This window comes from Synchytrium microbalum (genome assembly GCF_006535985.1).
Source record: "Synchytrium microbalum strain JEL517 chromosome Unknown SmJEL517_scf0016, whole genome shotgun sequence".
In the NCBI taxonomy this organism is placed as follows: Eukaryota; Fungi; Chytridiomycota; class Chytridiomycetes; order Synchytriales; family Synchytriaceae; genus Synchytrium; species Synchytrium microbalum.
In genome coordinates this window covers 460,639-478,457 of record NW_022158365.1, presented here as the reverse complement: position 1 = coordinate 478,457, position 17,819 = coordinate 460,639, and the positions used below count along the sequence as shown (strand labels likewise).

Genomic DNA, 17,819 nt, shown 5'->3' with positions numbered 1-17,819 from the left:
TGCAGATTTACCCACTTTTCGCGATAGGATATGTACAGGGGGAAGCAAGATTCTTGGCAGCTGCACAATTCGAGCATGGTTGTTGCCCGTTGCATTTCCTTTTCCTGACTCTGCATCTCTCTGTAAACCAAAATGTCGTTAGCTGAATGGGAGCTATTAGAGAACTAGTGGTCTGCAAAGTCCTGCTTCCGGAGCTTGTCTGAAATCAGTTGACTTTATCTCGGTGCTTGTTAACGTTCACGGTATCCCATACGGGGAGGTATCAAAACAGAGTGAGATACTTGGGTCTAAGATGCATCGAAGTGGGTTTGGAGGGTTTCGAGCTCCCTAGCCGTCACATTTGCCTGAAAGATTGAGAGCAACTAAAACCTAATGTCTTCAAATTTGAAGGCATGCTAGGTTTGATGCAGGCAAACTTGTACATAATATCCAAGTTCCATTCAAGCAATTCCAGCTTCAGTCTCGTCTAGCGTTTGGTGAGGGCTTGCAGACCACTAGGTTCGTTCACCGAAATTCCCTTGGACAAGTACTCACCACAAGCAATAGGAGGCCCAGCTTTCTTCATTTTTTTGCCCTTTTCTGGCGGCGGGGTGTCCATCGTCTCCATCGTCCATTGTCTCTCGTCATCCATCGTACCTCGCTATCCAAGCCCTTCTCGAGAAAATGGCGGACATTTGAAGGGTTACATGTGCTCACGTGCAACCACAATGTTTATATATTTTGCTATTCAACTTGATACAGAATGCGTCGACGGTTCAGAATTACGTACATTTTACAATGTCGGACGCAGCTGAAGGTGGAAAATGCTTAAACCTTTCCAACAACAAAGATTTTGCCTCCAAGCGCATCAAAGGACATGGTTCTAGCCCGTTTCCTTGGCGCTTTAGCTAGATTCTTATTCTGGGGCAGCAGTTGCTTAAGGTACGTCCCATATTGCTAAAGGGAGACAATACGATCAGGTCAATCATAACCACATGCAAGCCGTTTAACGTACCGTTCCAATGGCGTACAACCGTGAAGCATTCATAATGCTAGGCAGTACGATTTCTTCAATATCTCGGATAGCCCGATGTTGGCGTAAAATGTGATGCGGTTGCTTGAAGACCGTAGTTAATATAATGGTCGACATTCCTGTAGTAGACGACGAATTTGAATTAAAAATAGTAATGAAACAGAAACAATTATCAATATGAAAGCACCGAAAATAACTGAAGTCTCAGAGGAAATCAGTGACCTCTATCACCACAACACATATGTATACCCAACACACTTACGCGCAAGACTGGTGATAAACAATGGGCTCCGAGCCATCATCATAGGCACCATTGGAAACTTGGCAGACACAGGCTCATCAGCCTTGGCATACGATGGACATCTCGCTGAGAATGGCAAGCTCTCCACATCAAACCCATTAAACGTATACACGGCCTTGATCGAATACACCAATACATCAAACGAGATCAATATGAGATCTTCACTAGATACTAGCACAGACGTTTCAGTATATTCTATGCGATATTGTGGTGTCGGGTCTGCTGGTTGATGAAGCAGCATCAACATTAAGAGGGCCACGTCGATTCCGAGACTACCGGTATAAAGCCAGCTCAAACGGCTGCATTGTGACGTTGATGGGGCTGTTGGTTCTGGGCATCCCGTGAGGAACATTGCGAGAGAATCAAATGGCTTTTGGTTGGGTTCTAGAGCATCCAGCCAGCGTATAAACGTGTTGTGAAGCGCCATGACATTATAGGACGGCGCCACAGTTTCTAATACGGCGTTCAGTGTAGCAGACGAAGAATGCCATTCCGTTTCCATACTGTTATCCCTCTGTAGATCTATAACACAGCGACACCAAGACAGAATCTCTAAATTATGTTGCATCACGCGCATAAAGTCGGCGGATGAGACTTTATACTGTAGTGATTCAACGCCCTCGACAGAGAACGCCCAGACTGTATGTTCCGGTTTGGCGTAAAAGAATTCATTTAAATGGGCATCTGCTTCTGGATTCTGTTTAACATAGTCGACAATCCAGCTGGCCATTCGTAGCGTCGGTTTTAATTCACGATCATCGATTTTAGCGGGCAATTGAATGGCAATGGCATATAAAGAATCCATGATTACAGAAGACAACCACATTCGACGTCCTTTTACGAGATCGTGAGATTGTATATAGCTTTTGGTCGACTGTGAATGTAACGATTCCTGAAAAACCGAGATGGTCAAAAAAACTCAGAGGTTACAATACTGACTGCAGACCTTACCATATTATGCCACAGACGATACCCCAGACGCGAGGCCATAGTGGTGAAGAGAGTCGATACAGACGACGACCTGTGACTACTATCATACACAACAATTAACAAGAGTGTTTGGACGACCTCTATGGACTCTTCAGCTCCTAGCAATTCCCGCTCTGCACGTTCACAAAAGTTTAACGCAGCTTTCCGCGGACTACCGTAGAGTAGATACAGCTTGGGATGTGTGCTTACAATAGCTCCTACAATGTTTGAACATTTGATACATTAGCAACAACAAAAAGCATGGTATATCCAAACAATGTATCAAAACGGGCAATTAAATGAGAGCAACTCACCTAGAGAGCACATCGCAGATATTAAATACCTCGGATGCCGATTCATCGGAATCAAATTTTCATAAAATATAGCCTCATCAAACATGACCATACTCCTCCCAATCCAATAAAAGTAGCACTGTATTAAATGTCGTTCCAAATCCTCATCGTCATTAGAGCTCATTATCATGGATTGTGTTGCGGGTGGGTGCTGATATGGTTGCAATATTCCTTGGGTAGTTGCCGGAAACTGATATTGTTGTAACATGTGGAGCGGGAGCTCAAACCGGGATAGATTGTCCACAAAGCTGTTTGGTAGCGGCATGGTATAAAAGGGGCTCGTCATGGGATCTACTATGCTTTGAATGGTAGACCGTCGTTTGTCCAGAGCGATTGTCAAGGGCGTATCTTCATCGTCATCAAGCAAAAGTTCTTCAAGCTGCGACATTGTCTCAATGCTTTCACTAACTTCATCATCCATAGCTTCCTCATCCTCCTCGTCTTCCTCCTGATCGTCAGCAGACATGGACTCATCGTCCGAGCTATCATTCTTCTTGTCCAAATAACAAAACCCCAGCAAGCTCTCATCTTTCGATGCCCGTCTCGCATACTCTGCACTCCCAATCGTCTTTGCACAGCTGGATTCCTCAATCGAGTCCGTTAAAATTGCTGTTATTTCATCGTCACATTCGGTACCACCTTCTTCAACTAAAGGTTTAGGCAATATACGATCACTGTTCCGGGACCTTGTACCGGCATTCTTAACATCCTTGTTTAGCTTAAATCCCTTTTTACGGCCTCGTTTCTATGTAAATTCACATACGGTTGGCGTAAAACCACAAATGTTGCAAGGCAAAAAGCCGTTTTTAAGCGATAATCCAAACCTGAGCTTCAGCATATACACATTCTACACCTGCTTTTCGACATCCTTTACATGGTGATAAGGCATCGCAGGACTTTTTCATGCCACGACATCGTACTACAGAAAGAGAGGTTAGGGTAAAGCGGTTCCTTGGTTCGCTCGACAATCTCAAGCTCCGAAAGGCTTGGACTTACAGCATGCTATCTTTAACGGTTTGGCGACCTTCATCGTCTATGGGGCTGCATTGAAAGAGTGGTATGTAGAGGCTGGAGTTCTCTTTGCGTCACGAGTGAACGAAAAGTGGAAGATCTCGATTTATCCGATCCGTAAGCAAGGAACAAAGCTTAGCGGACTTCCAATGATCTTCATATTCGCACTTAAAAATGGTATCAGAATAGCAAAACGTTCATTTCCGTCACTGCGGAGACATCAAGCACCGAAACCCCCACAGAAACAACTTGACAATCTTAACCACAGAGCTTACATACACTCGTCTCTGTTTTGCAAAACACAACCAATAACTACAAATCCTCTCCATCAGGCACCTCTCGTTCCGACTTGATATTAAATACGATTCCTCCCAACGATTCAAAGCTCATTGCTGGGCTTTGACGACTTTCTTCATCATTGGCTTTAGCCAGGTGTGGAGTAAGGAGGGTTCGAATATGAGTGGCATAGTTCTATACGAGTTCGTTGCATTGTTTTGGTTAGCAATTCGTCCATTCTCAAAACAAAAAAAAGGGAAACTCACTTTCGAAATGCCGCTAAGTCGCGATATGTTATCCAATACAGGCAACACAATATGTTGAGTGTTATATACCGCCTCTGTCACCAGATTACGGTGACGTTCTTCAGGAAATTTCGTCTTCAAGATGACTTCGGACATACCTAAAAATCCAAAGAAACGAAAAATTTAGAAACGTCAGGTAGGTTACAGATGGCATTTTTGGTCACAAACTAGAAATTCCACAATCACTTACGACACAAACAAACAGAAAACAACCCATTCTGGCTCATAGATGTAGGCAGTATTGGGTATTCATCACCAATAGGTACATCTTTCGGCAATACACCAGGAGGAGCAGGTCGAGATTGGCTGAATGGCAGGTTGTATGGATCATCAAATCCAGCGAATTTCAAGTCTGCGAATAAGCAAAACATCATGGATTTATAACACAACATCAATATATCAGCACTTGATACAAATGTTTTCGAGTTGTGTGATGGTTGATACTTTTTGGCCTAGGCACCAAAAAATTTATGGTCAGCTGCAAAACATAAATTATGTGTTGCAAAACCTCATTTTGCTTACAGGATCAGTGGCAGTTGATTGATGCAATACTAGTAGGAACATGATAAACAAGGCTAATCCTACAGTAGGTGGAAACTTCAATGCTTGAGGAGCATTCCTTTTATCATATGCATGACAGACTGGTGGATTCTGTCCCAAGAAGTCTTCAAGAGAATTAAAGATCTTGAAAGTTGGCTCCAATGCAAAGTACCATCTGTTGTAAAAACGAATCACAGTTAGGTCGACCGACTCCTGCGCAGAAAAAAATTCATGGCACACATACTTGATGAAAGCCTTATGAACAGCCAATCGATTCTGAGTCGTACTCAAAGTCTCCAATACGGGATCCAGAGTCGAACAGACAGGTGTCAATTCCTGCGCCATAATAGCCTCATCACGTACTACACCCATCACACATCTCGACAAAGAGCATACTTCTGTCAAGTGTTGTTGAAAAATCATCATTTCAACCCCACTAGGTATATATTCGATTTCTTCCAGCGTCTCAAAGACAGTGTATCGAGGCTTTCGGTAAAAGAAGAGCATCTGTTTGGTGGTGCACACTGGTCCTGCTTGTTGAGATCGAACCCTAATGCGAGTAATAAGCATACATAAAATTTCAAGATAGACTTTTTTGCCTACATTCGATCAACAAGGATCAGAGCAGGCTTGCACTCGCGTTCATGAATATTTGTTGGCAGCTGAATTGCAACCGAGTAAAAGGCGTCGAGGTTCAAACCTATTCGAAAAGAACGGGATTGAGCAACAAAATAAAAGCCTCGCACACTTCAACCAAAGTCCCTACATGTCAACCAAAGCCTCCTCCTTGTCTCCGTTTGATCGGCTCTCACCCTTGGAGGGAAAATTTTGAAAAGCGTATAATGCAAGTCTTGCTGATTCCACATCCTCTCCGCCAGTCGAACCGCCATGGTAATGTACAAATGCGACCTCCCAGCGTTCCTATGGTTAAAGTCGAAAACCGCCAGTAGTATCAGAGCTTGAATAAGCTCAATACTTTCACGAGGGTTGGCTTGTAGTCCTTCTTCCGCTAGTTTGCAAAAGTGCATGGCAGCTCTGCGCCCTGTTCCATATTGTTGGAGAAGGGCTAGATGACAACTGAATGGAGCGGCTGTATGAAGATGTGATTAAAGGAAATACTTGTTAGTGTGATTTTGATGTTTGGTAAATAGAAGCTTCTTCTGTTTGCTATTAACACGCACCCATGGCATAAAGGGCATTCAACAAGTAATCTGGGTGCTTATTGACAGGAAAAAGGTTGTGATAAAACAACCTCTCATCGAATATATAAAGGCCGCGGTGGATTGTATAAAAGAAGACTTGTATCAAGTGAATCTCTAATTCACTTATAGATTTTCCACCATCAGCTGTCTCTGTAATAGACACAAAGCCTGGTCGCTGAGTGCTTACGCCTTCAAACATGTTGGCCATTTCAGGAGCAACACTGATGCCGGTCAATGACTCAGTCATGTTTGGAATTGGCACACTATAGATTGGGTTGACGAATAGTGATGGATCTAGTAGAAGAGTCACAATGAGAAAAAACACGTTGCATGGAGACCACGCAGAGGTTGAAAACACCTCCAAAACACGACCCATTACGACACAATACAACAGTTCGTCGCATTTGATACTTACCAAACACGAAATTATCTTGAAAACAAGGTATAGACGTATTCCATAACCTTTGCATTGCCTCGTTCGTACTCATAAGTGGCGCATATGTTCCTTCCTCCTCTTCAATCAAAAACTTTTCGAATCTACTAAGTGACATCTGAAACCCCGATGACGGCTGTGGCTCGTCCTGTTGCCGCGGTATCATGTCAACATCCTCACTCTCTCTTCTATCTACATAAGAGTTGTTGGCAGACACATTGCGACTTGCCGAGTACGGTTCAAATGCAGTGGTATGATCAAGCACTGGTGGTGAGACGGAGTAATCGGGTCCAAATGACGATGAAGGTGAAGATTCCGCCACCATATGTGCCGGAGACGGGGTGTTTGGGCTTGGTGATGGGCTGTTTTCATATGTGCTATCGGGTGTATCTGGCGATGATGGGCCTCCTGTGGCTTCAGAGCGTACTGAGGCTTCAGAAGCTCGTTTAGCAAGCTTGAAGCCCTTCTTCGGACCACGCTTCTTAGCAACGGGAAAGATACACGGGTCTTTCAACAAGCCTCTCTTTTCTGCACGTGTGCAGTTGTTGCAGGGTAGCTCGCCATTGCACTTTTTCTACGTGGGTTATGATTGTAAGATTGAGTTTGTAGCTGGATGATGATTGTAAGCTGAGTTTGTATAAATCACAGGTTCGTCGGGTCCCATAACGAATCAAGTTTTTTCAGTCCTCGTCCACGAGGACGGACACATAAGTGAATTGTTGCCAAGCTCATAGACTTCATTAGCGCTCTTTTCCGCGAGTCGTCATCGTCCACACCGTCTCAAACTAAAACCCCGAAGTGAGTTGCAGTACCTTTCTCAATCGGCACCTTTCTGTAATAGGAAAGAAAAAGTGTCACTACAAATTACCAATGAAAACGTGCCCTAAACTGGTATCGATCTGATACAAATGCTCAACAAAATACCAAGCTCGTGATCCGTCAAAATGTTTTGCAAACTTTACAGAACCAGCTACATACCACAAGCTTGAGCTAGAGGAGACTTGCCCTTTGGAGCAGCTGGAGGATCTTGATCTCCTTCCGCCAACATGGTGGATAAGAGAGCTCCTTGCAAGATTTTGGATTTCACCGACAAACAAGTGATTGAAGGCAAATTGAAAAACGTAAGCACCAATATCTGCCAGCTTACAAGTTAAGGCTAAAAAACCAAAAAACTCGCAAATGAAAAGTGATTATTGTATGCTTCTATGCTAATTGTATCCACAAAAATAATAGCCTTGTGTCTCAAAATAAGTTCTACCTCTGTAACTTCTCCACCAAACTCTGCGTCCGCAGTATACCACTAGTCTCACGAACCAAAGTCTGTGCCTACATCAAATTACATTATCAGATATCTCGCCTGTCTAGACATATTGAACTACTGCAAACCTTTTGTTGACTAACATCCCGAATAGCAAACTTTTTATGACTTGCATGCAACAGATTCTCTTCAATGATTGTGGTTTGTTGTAAAGCATCTTGACTCACTGGTTGTTTACCCTCAGAAGCTCGATCAATCTTCATTTTAATGTTTGAGAATGGGGCTAGTTTGAGAATTCTGGCTGCGTCCTACAAAAGCAACAACAAAGTATTAGGTGGCGTGTGATTATGTTACTTGGGGAATGGCTTGATTGCGTACTGTTGGTGATAATGTCTAGTAAAGCAGAATCATGTCAGAACAAGTTTGCAATACTAGAGATTCGGATTGGCCCTTTTTTCGCATATCCATACCTCATCTTCGTCAGCCATTCTAAAAAATGGTCTCAATCCGCTAGCAAGCAGGGATCTTAATGGTTCTCTTCTAGAAGAGTTACGACCTCTCCTTTCAGCGGATAGCAACCTCTCCATTCCTTTTGCAAACTCTTTCTGTGGTGGTATTCCCTATGAAGCAAAACCAGGCCTATGAGCACTTGGTATGTGAGGCACCTAGTTCCTTCTCTGCTCTCGTCACTACACGTATCTCAACATATGCTCACTTTAGCCATCTCAGCCTGCTTTTCAGCAGCCTTCAGTTTGAGTATTGCTCGTACACGATCAAAGGATATTCCATAATCAGCAGCTAGTTTGCCGACAGTCCAGGTATCAGGTTCAGTGAGATGCAGGCGGTATATTTCTTCTCTTGTGGAATCGGCGAGTGGAGGAGTTGGTTTGAAGAAGGGATTCAACGGAAATGGCTAGTGAAGGATGAATGTTGGTTTTTTTGTCGCAAATGTGTTTAATGAACGAACAAACCCACAATACAAGACATACCAATCCATTCTTTCCTGCGAATTTGTTGCCAGTTCCAGCGGCTTTGTAGTGAGTAGCATCTGATTTCAGCCAAGCTCTATACAGTTTGAGAGCAGATTGCAAAGGAGTGGGAGGTGCTGCTTTGGTTGATGATGGTGGAGGCGATGAGGGAGCTGATGCTAATATTATCCTGTTGGTATATAGACAGCGCGTGCCTCTTTGTCTTAATACACTAGCTGCCATTATTACTATATTGCGATAACACGTCAAATTCCAAAACTTCAAAAATCGGAGGTTAGAAGCTGGTTCAATAATCTAGCTTGAAAGATGCAGTCAGGTGGACAGCAGTCGCCAGCCGAAGCTGCTGCTGTATCCGAATACTTGAAATCGCGAGGTACTTCAATTAATACTCATTTTTAGCTTGAATTCGCAGTTCGACATTTAACACATTCAAAACCTGTAGGATTTACAAGGACAGAAGCATCATTCAGAGAAGAATTCAAAGTCAAGACTGTTGATGACCTGCAAGCCGAAGCAAATAAACGTGCTCAGCTGGCAATCCCAAACTTCCTACTTCAATACTCTTCAGACGACATCAACAATCCAAGCGCTCATGAACAGTCCTACATCAAACTGAGGAGATTTGTCGACGAGTCATTCACTACTTACAAGGTATAATATATCTTGTTGTTGAATGACGAGGTTGATGAGACAACAGAAGACACGACGCTGAATCTAACACCCACTTGATACATCAGGTCGAATTCAAAACTGTCTTGTTTCCAGTCTATGTACATAGCTATCTGGAACTCATCGAACGTGGATTCATTGATCAAGGTACATACAATGTATCAGCACAAAAAAGCCAGTCAATGTTACATGACCTCATGAAGTCACACGTTCTCCAACTTAGCACGACACTTTTTAAATACATTCAAAACCGACCATGCCGAAACCCATGCTGGAGAAATTCAACGGCTAGCTTCTATAACAAACCCTCAACAATTACGTGAAAACGATCTCGCTCAAAACTTTCGAAACAACAAATACTTTGTGTCCATGTCTCGCTATGCTTTCGAGTTACTATTGCACTTTTTGGAAAGTAACGCCATGTTGGTTTTGAGGATTCTTAATCAGTATGTGTCCATTAAAGGTGTGTGCTGAAAGCAACAATAAGATTTTCTTTGTGCAATTGTTTTGGTTGCGTTTCGAATCAACACCCTTTCTCATTCTGTGAACGATAGCTACTGCTGAAAAACTACCCGGTGCAAAGGAAAAGAGTGCGAATGATGTAGGAGATATGGGAATACTAGGATACACCACAACACAATTGGACGATATAGGTAAAATCCAACTCAGGCTCGGTCAGTTACCACCCGACGAATGGTTTAAGGATCAAGTGGAACGGGATTTAGCTGCTGATGTGAGTGCTGTACTGTAACAAACTGCATGAATGTCCATACGGTCAATGACTGCTTTCTTTTCTCGCAGGGTGGTGAATTGTTGGGAGAGTATCATAAAAAGATTAAAGTGGAAGCAGATTCATTGACAAGGGAGACTTCAGTTCCCATGCCACCAAAGCACGTTTGCGGAATCGATGTTGTCTTTTGAAAATTGTTTGTCTGACTTGTGGTGGTTTTCTTTGCTCTAACAGGAAGAACTTGGACGTTGAAAAGGAAATTCAAGCATTGAATGATATTCGTAAACGAGCCAGTTTAAATAGTGGAGCTATGCCATCCATCATCTGTTATACTTTCCACAACACTTACGACAAGTAAATTCGTTTTCTTTTCCGTACCTTTTTTCGCTGATTGCTGACGCATACCGTCTCTTCTTAGTATGAGCTGTCTAGCCATGTCAGATGATACAAAATATTTATGTGCGGGCTTTACAGAGTCATTTGTTCGTGTGTGGAACCTCAAAGGTGTTTATGTAGCAATATGTTGCCTTTTTTTGCCAAATTTCTTTTCTGATCAACCATCACGTTAGATGATAACGATACTAGTGGAACTCGACTCGTTGGACATTCAGCTGCAGTATATGGTGTATCGTTTAGTCCAGATAGTCGTGCTCTCTTGTCTTGTTCTGGTGACAACACTGGTATGATGTCCTTGAACATAGCATTTTGTTCGCGTCTCTACTCAATCTGCAGCAATTTAAAATACCGTTTATAGCTCGATTATGGATTGGAGACTCGTTTATGAACGTCTCAGTATACAAGGGACACAATTATCCAGTATGGGATGTCGAATTTGGTCCAGAGGGTATCTATTTCGCTACCGCTTCCCATGACAAGACTGCTCGATTATGGAATGTTGAATATTCACAGCCTTTGCGGATCTTTGCTGATCATATGTCGGATGTTGATGTAAGTTTTGTTGAGTAGTTGGCGTGCTTGCACGTGCATTTGAACTATTTGCCATGTTCAATTTGCTTTTTGTACGCTAAGATTCTGTTTCGTTATACATTCAAAAATCGCATTTGCGCTGCGTCTCGTAATTAACAAACCCTTTCCCATCCGTCCCGCTGCCCAGTGTGTTCGCTTCCACCCGAACTCAAACTATCTTGTAACCGGATCTAGCGATCGAACAGCTCGTTTCTGGGATGTGAATAGTGGTAAATGTGTACGAGTCTTCACAGGACATTCAGGAACAGTATATGCTGTTGCTGTATCTCCTGATGGAAAGATGATTGCCACCGCAGGTATTGTCACAGCTTGATTCCATTTTTGGTGCTCGTGTTGCCAGCGACGTTCAATCTCCCTTCACGCACTCTCGTCTCTCATTAGGTGAAGATAAGACAATTGGATTATGGGACATAGCATCCGGAAAACGACTCAAGACGATGACGGGTCACACTGATGTGATTTATTCATTGGATTTCAGTCAGGACTCTTGCTTGTTGTCGTCTGGTAGTGCTGATGATACAGTTAGGATATGGGATGCCAAGAGGCCTGATGGTAATGAATTGGGACGAGGGATACAACCTATGGGAGCTGTGCATGTCAAGAATCGACAAGCTGATGCTAGGTAAACGTTCACAAGCGTTGTAGCTACATTTTCCGTTCGTATTTTTGTCGGTTCACGTGTCCCTGTTACTTGAACAATGCGCGCACTACAATCTAACATGCCTCCTTTTACCTCATTAGCTCTGGATTACTTGGCACATATCCAACACGTTCGACACCGATATATAAGGTTCAGTATACAAAACGGAATTTGCTTGTTGCTATGGGATGCATGTCTTACACAGCTTGAAGGATTGTATGGAGAGTTCACCGGTTTGTAAATAGTAGAAGGAGAAACATGATATGAATTTGCAAGAACACGGGTTGACTGCTTTTTGTGGATGTTGGAACTAGTTTCGGTTTTCAAGCGTAAATGATCCCTTCAAAACCAATCACGAAATCAAGACACAAGCAGAGGCAGGTCTTGGCACAAATGGCACAAACGATAGGACGCTCATTGAAGGTCTCAAGGACATCATTTGTTTTGGCCATGTCAATGAACAAATCCGAGACATGTTACTATCACGTATAGAAGAAGCGGACACAATTAGGCTGTAAATTGTAAATACTGAATTATTGAACTGAAATAACGCATTCAAGTGCAAAATAGCCAGTTCCTACTGGAGAATAATGTTAAATCTAACTGCGCAGCTCACAATTCATCGCTTCAGCAGAGCAAGACATAGAAGAGGAAATGTTGGCACAAATGATGATGGGCCGCCAAACGGCAGCCAATAAGGAAGGTGCATCGACTAACAATGTACAAGCTGAAGCAGTCTGGGTTGAGAAATATCGACCCAAAACGATGGACGATATTGCATCACAGGAAGAAGCTGTTGCTGTACTGAAAAAGACTATGGAATCTGCTAATGTATGTACACAATATTTTGTTACGTGCTTTCTCGCGGTATTGGTTCTTTGTTCTAGCTTCGTTTTGTGGCTTGCATTCAGACATCTAAACATCTAACAAGTCCATTCTCAACGTGGATTATAGCTTCCACATTTATTGTTTTATGGACCACCTGGAACTGGAAAGACATCTTCTATATTGGCTTTATGTAGAACGTTATATGGGTAACGGCCAAAACAACTACCAATGTTACTTTATGAAAAGCAGCTGAAGCTTTCCTTACTTTTAACAACTTACAGGCCAGATCTATACAAATCTCGAGTTCTAGAACTAAATGCATCAGATGAACGTGGTATTGATGTCGTTCGTGAAAAAGTCCGTGACTTTGCACGGTATACGGTTGCTCAACACTCAACGTATGTGCTTGTTTGAATCAAGATGTTGGTTGCAAGGCAGATCAGTCCATTCACCGAATTTGCTTCTGTTTTTCCTCTTCTAACTGTCTCAAAACACACAGAGGATATCCATCACCACCATACAAGATCGTCATTCTCGATGAAGCTGATTCAATGACTGTGGATGCTCAATCTGCATTACGTCGAACAATGGAAACGTATTCAAAGAGTACTAGGTTTTGTTTGATTTGTAATTATGTTAGTAGGTAAGTCAAATGCCATTCATCGCAAGACCTCGCTTGCGAATGCGTCTTCTATTTACTCCCCTCTTTTTGGCGTGGTAGTCATTGTGGTTTTGCTCACAACCATTTATTATAGGATTATCGAACCACTAACATCCCGTTGTGCCAAATTCCGATTCAAACCACTGGATCCATCATCAACTCGTGGACGTCTAGAACATATTTGTGAGGCCGAGGGAGTTAATTATAAGCCTGAGGTGAACATCCCTTGTTCGGCCGTCACTGTATACTTTTTTGACCTTCTAACGCGAAAGTTTTTAGGCAATTGACGCACTAATCACAGTCTCAGAAGGTGATTTACGTAAAGCTATCATGTACCTGCAATCAGCTCATCGTCGATACGGAGTGCAAAATGTGGCTATTGATCAAGAGGCTATTTTTGAAATCGCTGGTGTAAGTCGATGTGCCAAAAAATGTTGTAACTCCGTTCTATGGAGGCTCTGCTCCAACCAAAACATGGCTCTCATCAATTGCTTTTAATATATAGGTCTTATCAGACACCACAATTGCCAACATATTTGAAAAAATAACCACTAAAAAATTCAACGAAATCGCCACCCTCACAAACACACTAGTCCTCAACGGGTTCCCAGCATCACAAATAGTCGCTCAAGTGCACGAGAGGTTATCACTCGACCCAACTTTCACGAGTCGTCAGAAATCATTGATGAGTCAAGCATTGATCAAAGCAGAGAAATGTTTGGTGGATGGTGCGGACGAGTATTTGCAATTGATTTCGCTCTTGTGGAAGTTGAGTCAGTGTCAGTAAAAGTTTAGATTTAGATTTGTGGTGTTGAGGAAAGGGAGGAAGGTGTGAATGAGGGAGTAAAAGTTTAAAGTGCATAGGAAAACTCTGTATATTATGTAAAACCAAAATGGAAGATAAATCAATACTCTTGAAAAGGCTATGTACATTGTTTTGACATATGCGTAAATATCGTATTATGTTTATGTGTCGTGTCCAATACAAATCCGACCCAGCGAAAAAAGCAACTTGTAACGCAACTTTATGGCAAATTCATAGACCCAAGACAATCAAAGCACGTTAAGATACCATGATCATCACCCATCCAAGGCCGTGTCTCCAAGCTCGTTTTACATTTACTGCATACAAAGCATTCAGTGTGGAATCCTTTACCAGACGCCAACAAGTAATCGGTAGTGAGTGGCTTGTTGCATGAGAAACATAATAGACCTTTGGCTGCGTGGATGTGTGTCGGGCAGTATGCTTTACCCTCGTATTCAAAGAATTCGTTGAGCATTTCCGTGCATGTCTAAAGTAGATAGTGTGTTTAGCGATAGGCTTTTTCATACTGTCTCAAAAAAAACGACAAAGAGAAGATTCATACCGCACAAGTAAAACACTCTGGATGATACGTCTTATCACAAGCAGACACATATTCAGCATCAATCTCCTTGCTACACGTCCCACACCTAAACACCTCCTCAACACCCATACTAGCGATTGACCCCTCCCGCTGATTCGTAGCAGACAGGGAAGCACCAGAGTTTCCTCTCAAGCGCTGTATGTTCGGGTTTGCTGGACCCTTAGACTCATCATCACTACCGGTACCTTCTTTCTCCAACCCATCATCATCAGCCGATATGGTTGGTATTCCCGGTTGTTGCTGTTGCTGCACATCATCAGATTGCGCATTCAACGATTCAGTAGCTAGCGGTGATGGCACAATAGGTTTATTTCCACCAAGGTTGAACGCTGATGCTGTTTCGGCATTGATTGATAGACCTGACCCAGGTAATGTTTCGCCTTCTGGGACGGTAGGCATGATGAGGGCGCTTTCTTCGTGAAGTGTGTGTGATTCGTTTGATATGGAGGACATGGATGTTGATATAGATGTCATGGAGTATCGTGATTCGTGACCTGCAGAGAAGGGACCTGGGATTGCAAAGAGTTTCTTCATTTCGAGTTCTGTTGGGCCTGTTGCTGTCGTTGTGACGACTATGTAAATACGGAAATTGTGTTAAAGATGTCTGCTGATGTCAGTTTTTGCCCACCAAAACTCTTCAGATGATGAGCTGTTACCGAGATTGTGTTCTGGTTTTGTTACACCTGCTTCTTCTGGAATGTGGTCGGGAGACACGTCTATGAAATATTAAGTCATGTTAGTCGAGGCAAAAGCCTTCCTACAACTCGGTGGATTCTCACGCATTACAGAGACCAGATTCCGCATCTTGGAAGCTTCAGACCATTCTCGCTCGAAATCATTTCCAGCGAGAGTCACTCCTGTAACAGCCAATGATTGCATGTTAGTTGATTCATGACCATTTGTGCTTGTGAGAATCATCATTTTTTTGGTACCTCTCAGTGTCGGTATTTTAGCAATCAGGGGATTCAGCGTTTTTAGACGATTGTATGCCAGACCCAACCATTGCTGTGATACAAGTTAGCACCAAAAAGGGCAAATAAATTCCCAAAAACATTCCAAATGAGCAGAGATTTCTTACCAAGTTGGTCAGTTTGGTAATCTTGTCTGGTATCTCAGTCAACTGATTATGCGATAAACCCAGCCTCGTCAGCCTGTGTATCAATGTTGATATTGGTAAGAGCATTCATTTGCCATGGCGAAAAGAATCAGTATATGAAAGGGAAGCTATAACTCCCGGCTCTTCTACTTACTTTGTAATCCCACATATACTTTCAGGAAACGTCGTCAACTGATTCCCAACAAGTAACAATTTGCTCAGATTCACTAATTTGTCTAGTTTTGCATCTTCGATTGCGTGTGATGTCAATAAATTAGCTTCGAGGCATAGTGTTTCTAGTTTCGTCAGTTCTGATATGCGAGCTGGGAGTGTTTTGATTTGGTTTGATCTAGTTGCAAAAAAAACTTGGTGACTGCTGTTGGATTCCAATAGGTTTTCGTTGACAACTTGCACTTACGATAAATATAAGTGTTTCAGTGTTTTGTGATTGCATATCTCTGGAGGCACTATTTCGAATCGGTTGTGGCTAGGAGACAGCGGTTAAAGTGTTAGCTATCTATATGACACGAGTGTGCTCCTGTGACGACCACAATCCAAGGGAGACCAGGAACAGACGATCCGAGTGGTTAGATGCGTCGATAACAGTATGGAACTATAGATTCCAAGTAGATCCTGTCTACATCCTCATTTGTCTAGTCCTCCCGTTCCTACCAAGATTCACTAACCTGAGTATTAAGGACACCAAATGTTTTGTTGATTGAGGAGCGGGTGGCAGGATGCTTAGATCACAATATCTATAATTCAAATCCTAGGAGCGTAGACAGTTGATTGTTAGTGTGAATGAAGAATAAAACGTTGTTGGCGGTTTTCGATCTAGTTGCAAAGACTGTAGATATCAATGAACGAGACAAGACGTACCTCTCCTTCTCCGTTCTCATCAGCAGAGGCAGTGGCTGGTGTGGTCGCCTTTTTAAACATCTCTGATCTCTATTGTTGGGGTGAATGTGTGTGTTGACGATGTGGTGATGAAAACGAAATACCACGGTGTTTCATGGAACGTTTTCACGATTTACAATAAAATTTGAAGGATATAACGTGATTAAAAGTATATCCTCATATCCTCCAGAGGTTTGTTCACACCACGAGAAATTGTTAAAAGGTGTGTAGTAAGCACTTAGTAAGGGCTGACAGGGCCTTCAAACAACTTGCCATATTAATCGCATCCATCCATTCAGAAGGAGAGAGAAGAGACAAGATGGTAAGGCCCATATCAAACGTCTGCTCATGAGAATCATTATATTCTGCTCTGTCACCCTCGCCCTCTAAGTGAAACTGGGAACTTTGCTCAAATTGTCACGATTGAAGCATCACACACATTTAGACATTCAAGGACGAACAAGAAGATGGCGAATCTCATGAATGCTTTCATTCTAGTCTCCAGTTTATTAACTCGCATTTCTCTCAAACTAGTCTGTCCTTGTCCCCGAAAAGAATCAATTCCAACACATCTTACGTTTACTCAACACCAATGTCGAAGGAAAACGTAAAGTCATGTATGCTTTGACCGCTATCAAGGGTGTTGGACGACGATACGCAAACTTGGTCTGCAAAAAGGCTGATGTCGACTTGACAAAGAGGTACTGTTTAGGTTGATAGGCTGCTGTCTAGTTACTGTGTCAAGACACATATCCAGTTACTTCAACCTATTTACTAATCCTATATCTATCTACACAGAGCCGGTGAATTATCACCCGAAGAATTGGAAAGAATCGTCACAATCATCCAAAATCCACGACAATACAAAATCCCTGATTGGTTTTTGAACAGACAGAAAGATATTAAGGATGGTAAATTCACTCATCTCCTCGCTCAAGGTGTTGATGCAAAGTTACGTGAGGATCTTGAAAGGGTACGTACTATAGCTGGTAGTGGCATTTGACATGGATCCAGTGATATCTCATATTATACGGATCCTGCAGTATCCCATATCATGCGAATCCTGTATTATCCCATACCATAACACCCTTGTCTCCCTCTAGTTGAAGAAGATTCGAGCCCATCGTGGTCTCAGACACTACTGGGGAGTGAGAGTACGTGGTCAGCACACCAAGACCACTGGTCGTAAAGGACGAACTGTGGGAGTCAGCAAGAAGAAGGCAGGCTAACCTGTTGGTTGTCTTGGTCAAGTACAT

At 42.7% G+C, this 17,819-nt stretch overlaps 5 protein-coding genes across 5 annotated transcripts; 3 read left to right on the top strand and 2 right to left on the bottom strand.

The window, feature by feature from the left end:
• Window positions 1-7,656: 7,656 nt before the first annotated feature.
• Window positions 7,657-8,871, bottom strand: SmJEL517_g03272 (uncharacterized protein; the record flags this gene model as incomplete). The annotated part of the gene is made up of 6 exons (XM_031169200.1): window positions 7,657-7,728; window positions 7,789-7,968; window positions 8,039-8,053; window positions 8,131-8,280; window positions 8,376-8,573; window positions 8,650-8,871. The coding sequence occupies 6 exons, from the start codon at window positions 8,869-8,871 to the stop codon at window positions 7,657-7,659; spliced, it is 837 nt and encodes a 278-aa protein (XP_031024927.1).
• Window positions 8,872-8,955: 84 nt separating this feature from the next.
• On the top strand, window positions 8,956-11,661 carry SmJEL517_g03271 (uncharacterized protein; the record flags this gene model as incomplete). Its single annotated transcript, XM_031169199.1, has 12 exons — window positions 8,956-9,022; window positions 9,092-9,300; window positions 9,387-9,465; window positions 9,542-9,781; window positions 9,873-10,051; window positions 10,120-10,212; window positions 10,287-10,402; window positions 10,467-10,552; window positions 10,618-10,728; window positions 10,803-10,996; window positions 11,163-11,331; window positions 11,417-11,661. The coding sequence occupies 12 exons, from the start codon at window positions 8,956-8,958 to the stop codon at window positions 11,659-11,661; spliced, it is 1,788 nt and encodes a 595-aa protein (XP_031024924.1).
• A 668-nt stretch (window positions 11,662-12,329) lies between these two features.
• SmJEL517_g03270 (uncharacterized protein) lies at window positions 12,330-13,951 on the top strand (the record flags this gene model as incomplete). The annotated part of the gene is made up of 7 exons (XM_031169198.1): window positions 12,330-12,506; window positions 12,630-12,709; window positions 12,785-12,901; window positions 13,003-13,146; window positions 13,259-13,379; window positions 13,444-13,575; window positions 13,670-13,951. The coding sequence occupies 7 exons, from the start codon at window positions 12,330-12,332 to the stop codon at window positions 13,949-13,951; spliced, it is 1,053 nt and encodes a 350-aa protein (XP_031024925.1).
• A 238-nt stretch (window positions 13,952-14,189) lies between these two features.
• On the bottom strand, window positions 14,190-16,605 carry SmJEL517_g03269 (uncharacterized protein; the record flags this gene model as incomplete). The annotated part of the gene is made up of 10 exons (XM_031169197.1): window positions 14,190-14,456; window positions 14,532-15,142; window positions 15,227-15,286; window positions 15,350-15,427; window positions 15,503-15,575; window positions 15,649-15,721; window positions 15,821-16,015; window positions 16,085-16,153; window positions 16,353-16,435; window positions 16,546-16,605. 10 exons carry the CDS (start codon window positions 16,603-16,605, stop codon window positions 14,190-14,192), a joined length of 1,569 nt encoding a protein of 522 aa, XP_031024854.1.
• A 573-nt stretch (window positions 16,606-17,178) lies between these two features.
• SmJEL517_g03268 (uncharacterized protein) lies at window positions 17,179-17,792 on the top strand (the record flags this gene model as incomplete). The annotated part of the gene is made up of 3 exons (XM_031169196.1): window positions 17,179-17,264; window positions 17,362-17,536; window positions 17,667-17,792. The coding sequence occupies 3 exons, from the start codon at window positions 17,179-17,181 to the stop codon at window positions 17,790-17,792; spliced, it is 387 nt and encodes a 128-aa protein (XP_031024853.1).
• Window positions 17,793-17,819: the final 27 nt, after the last annotated feature.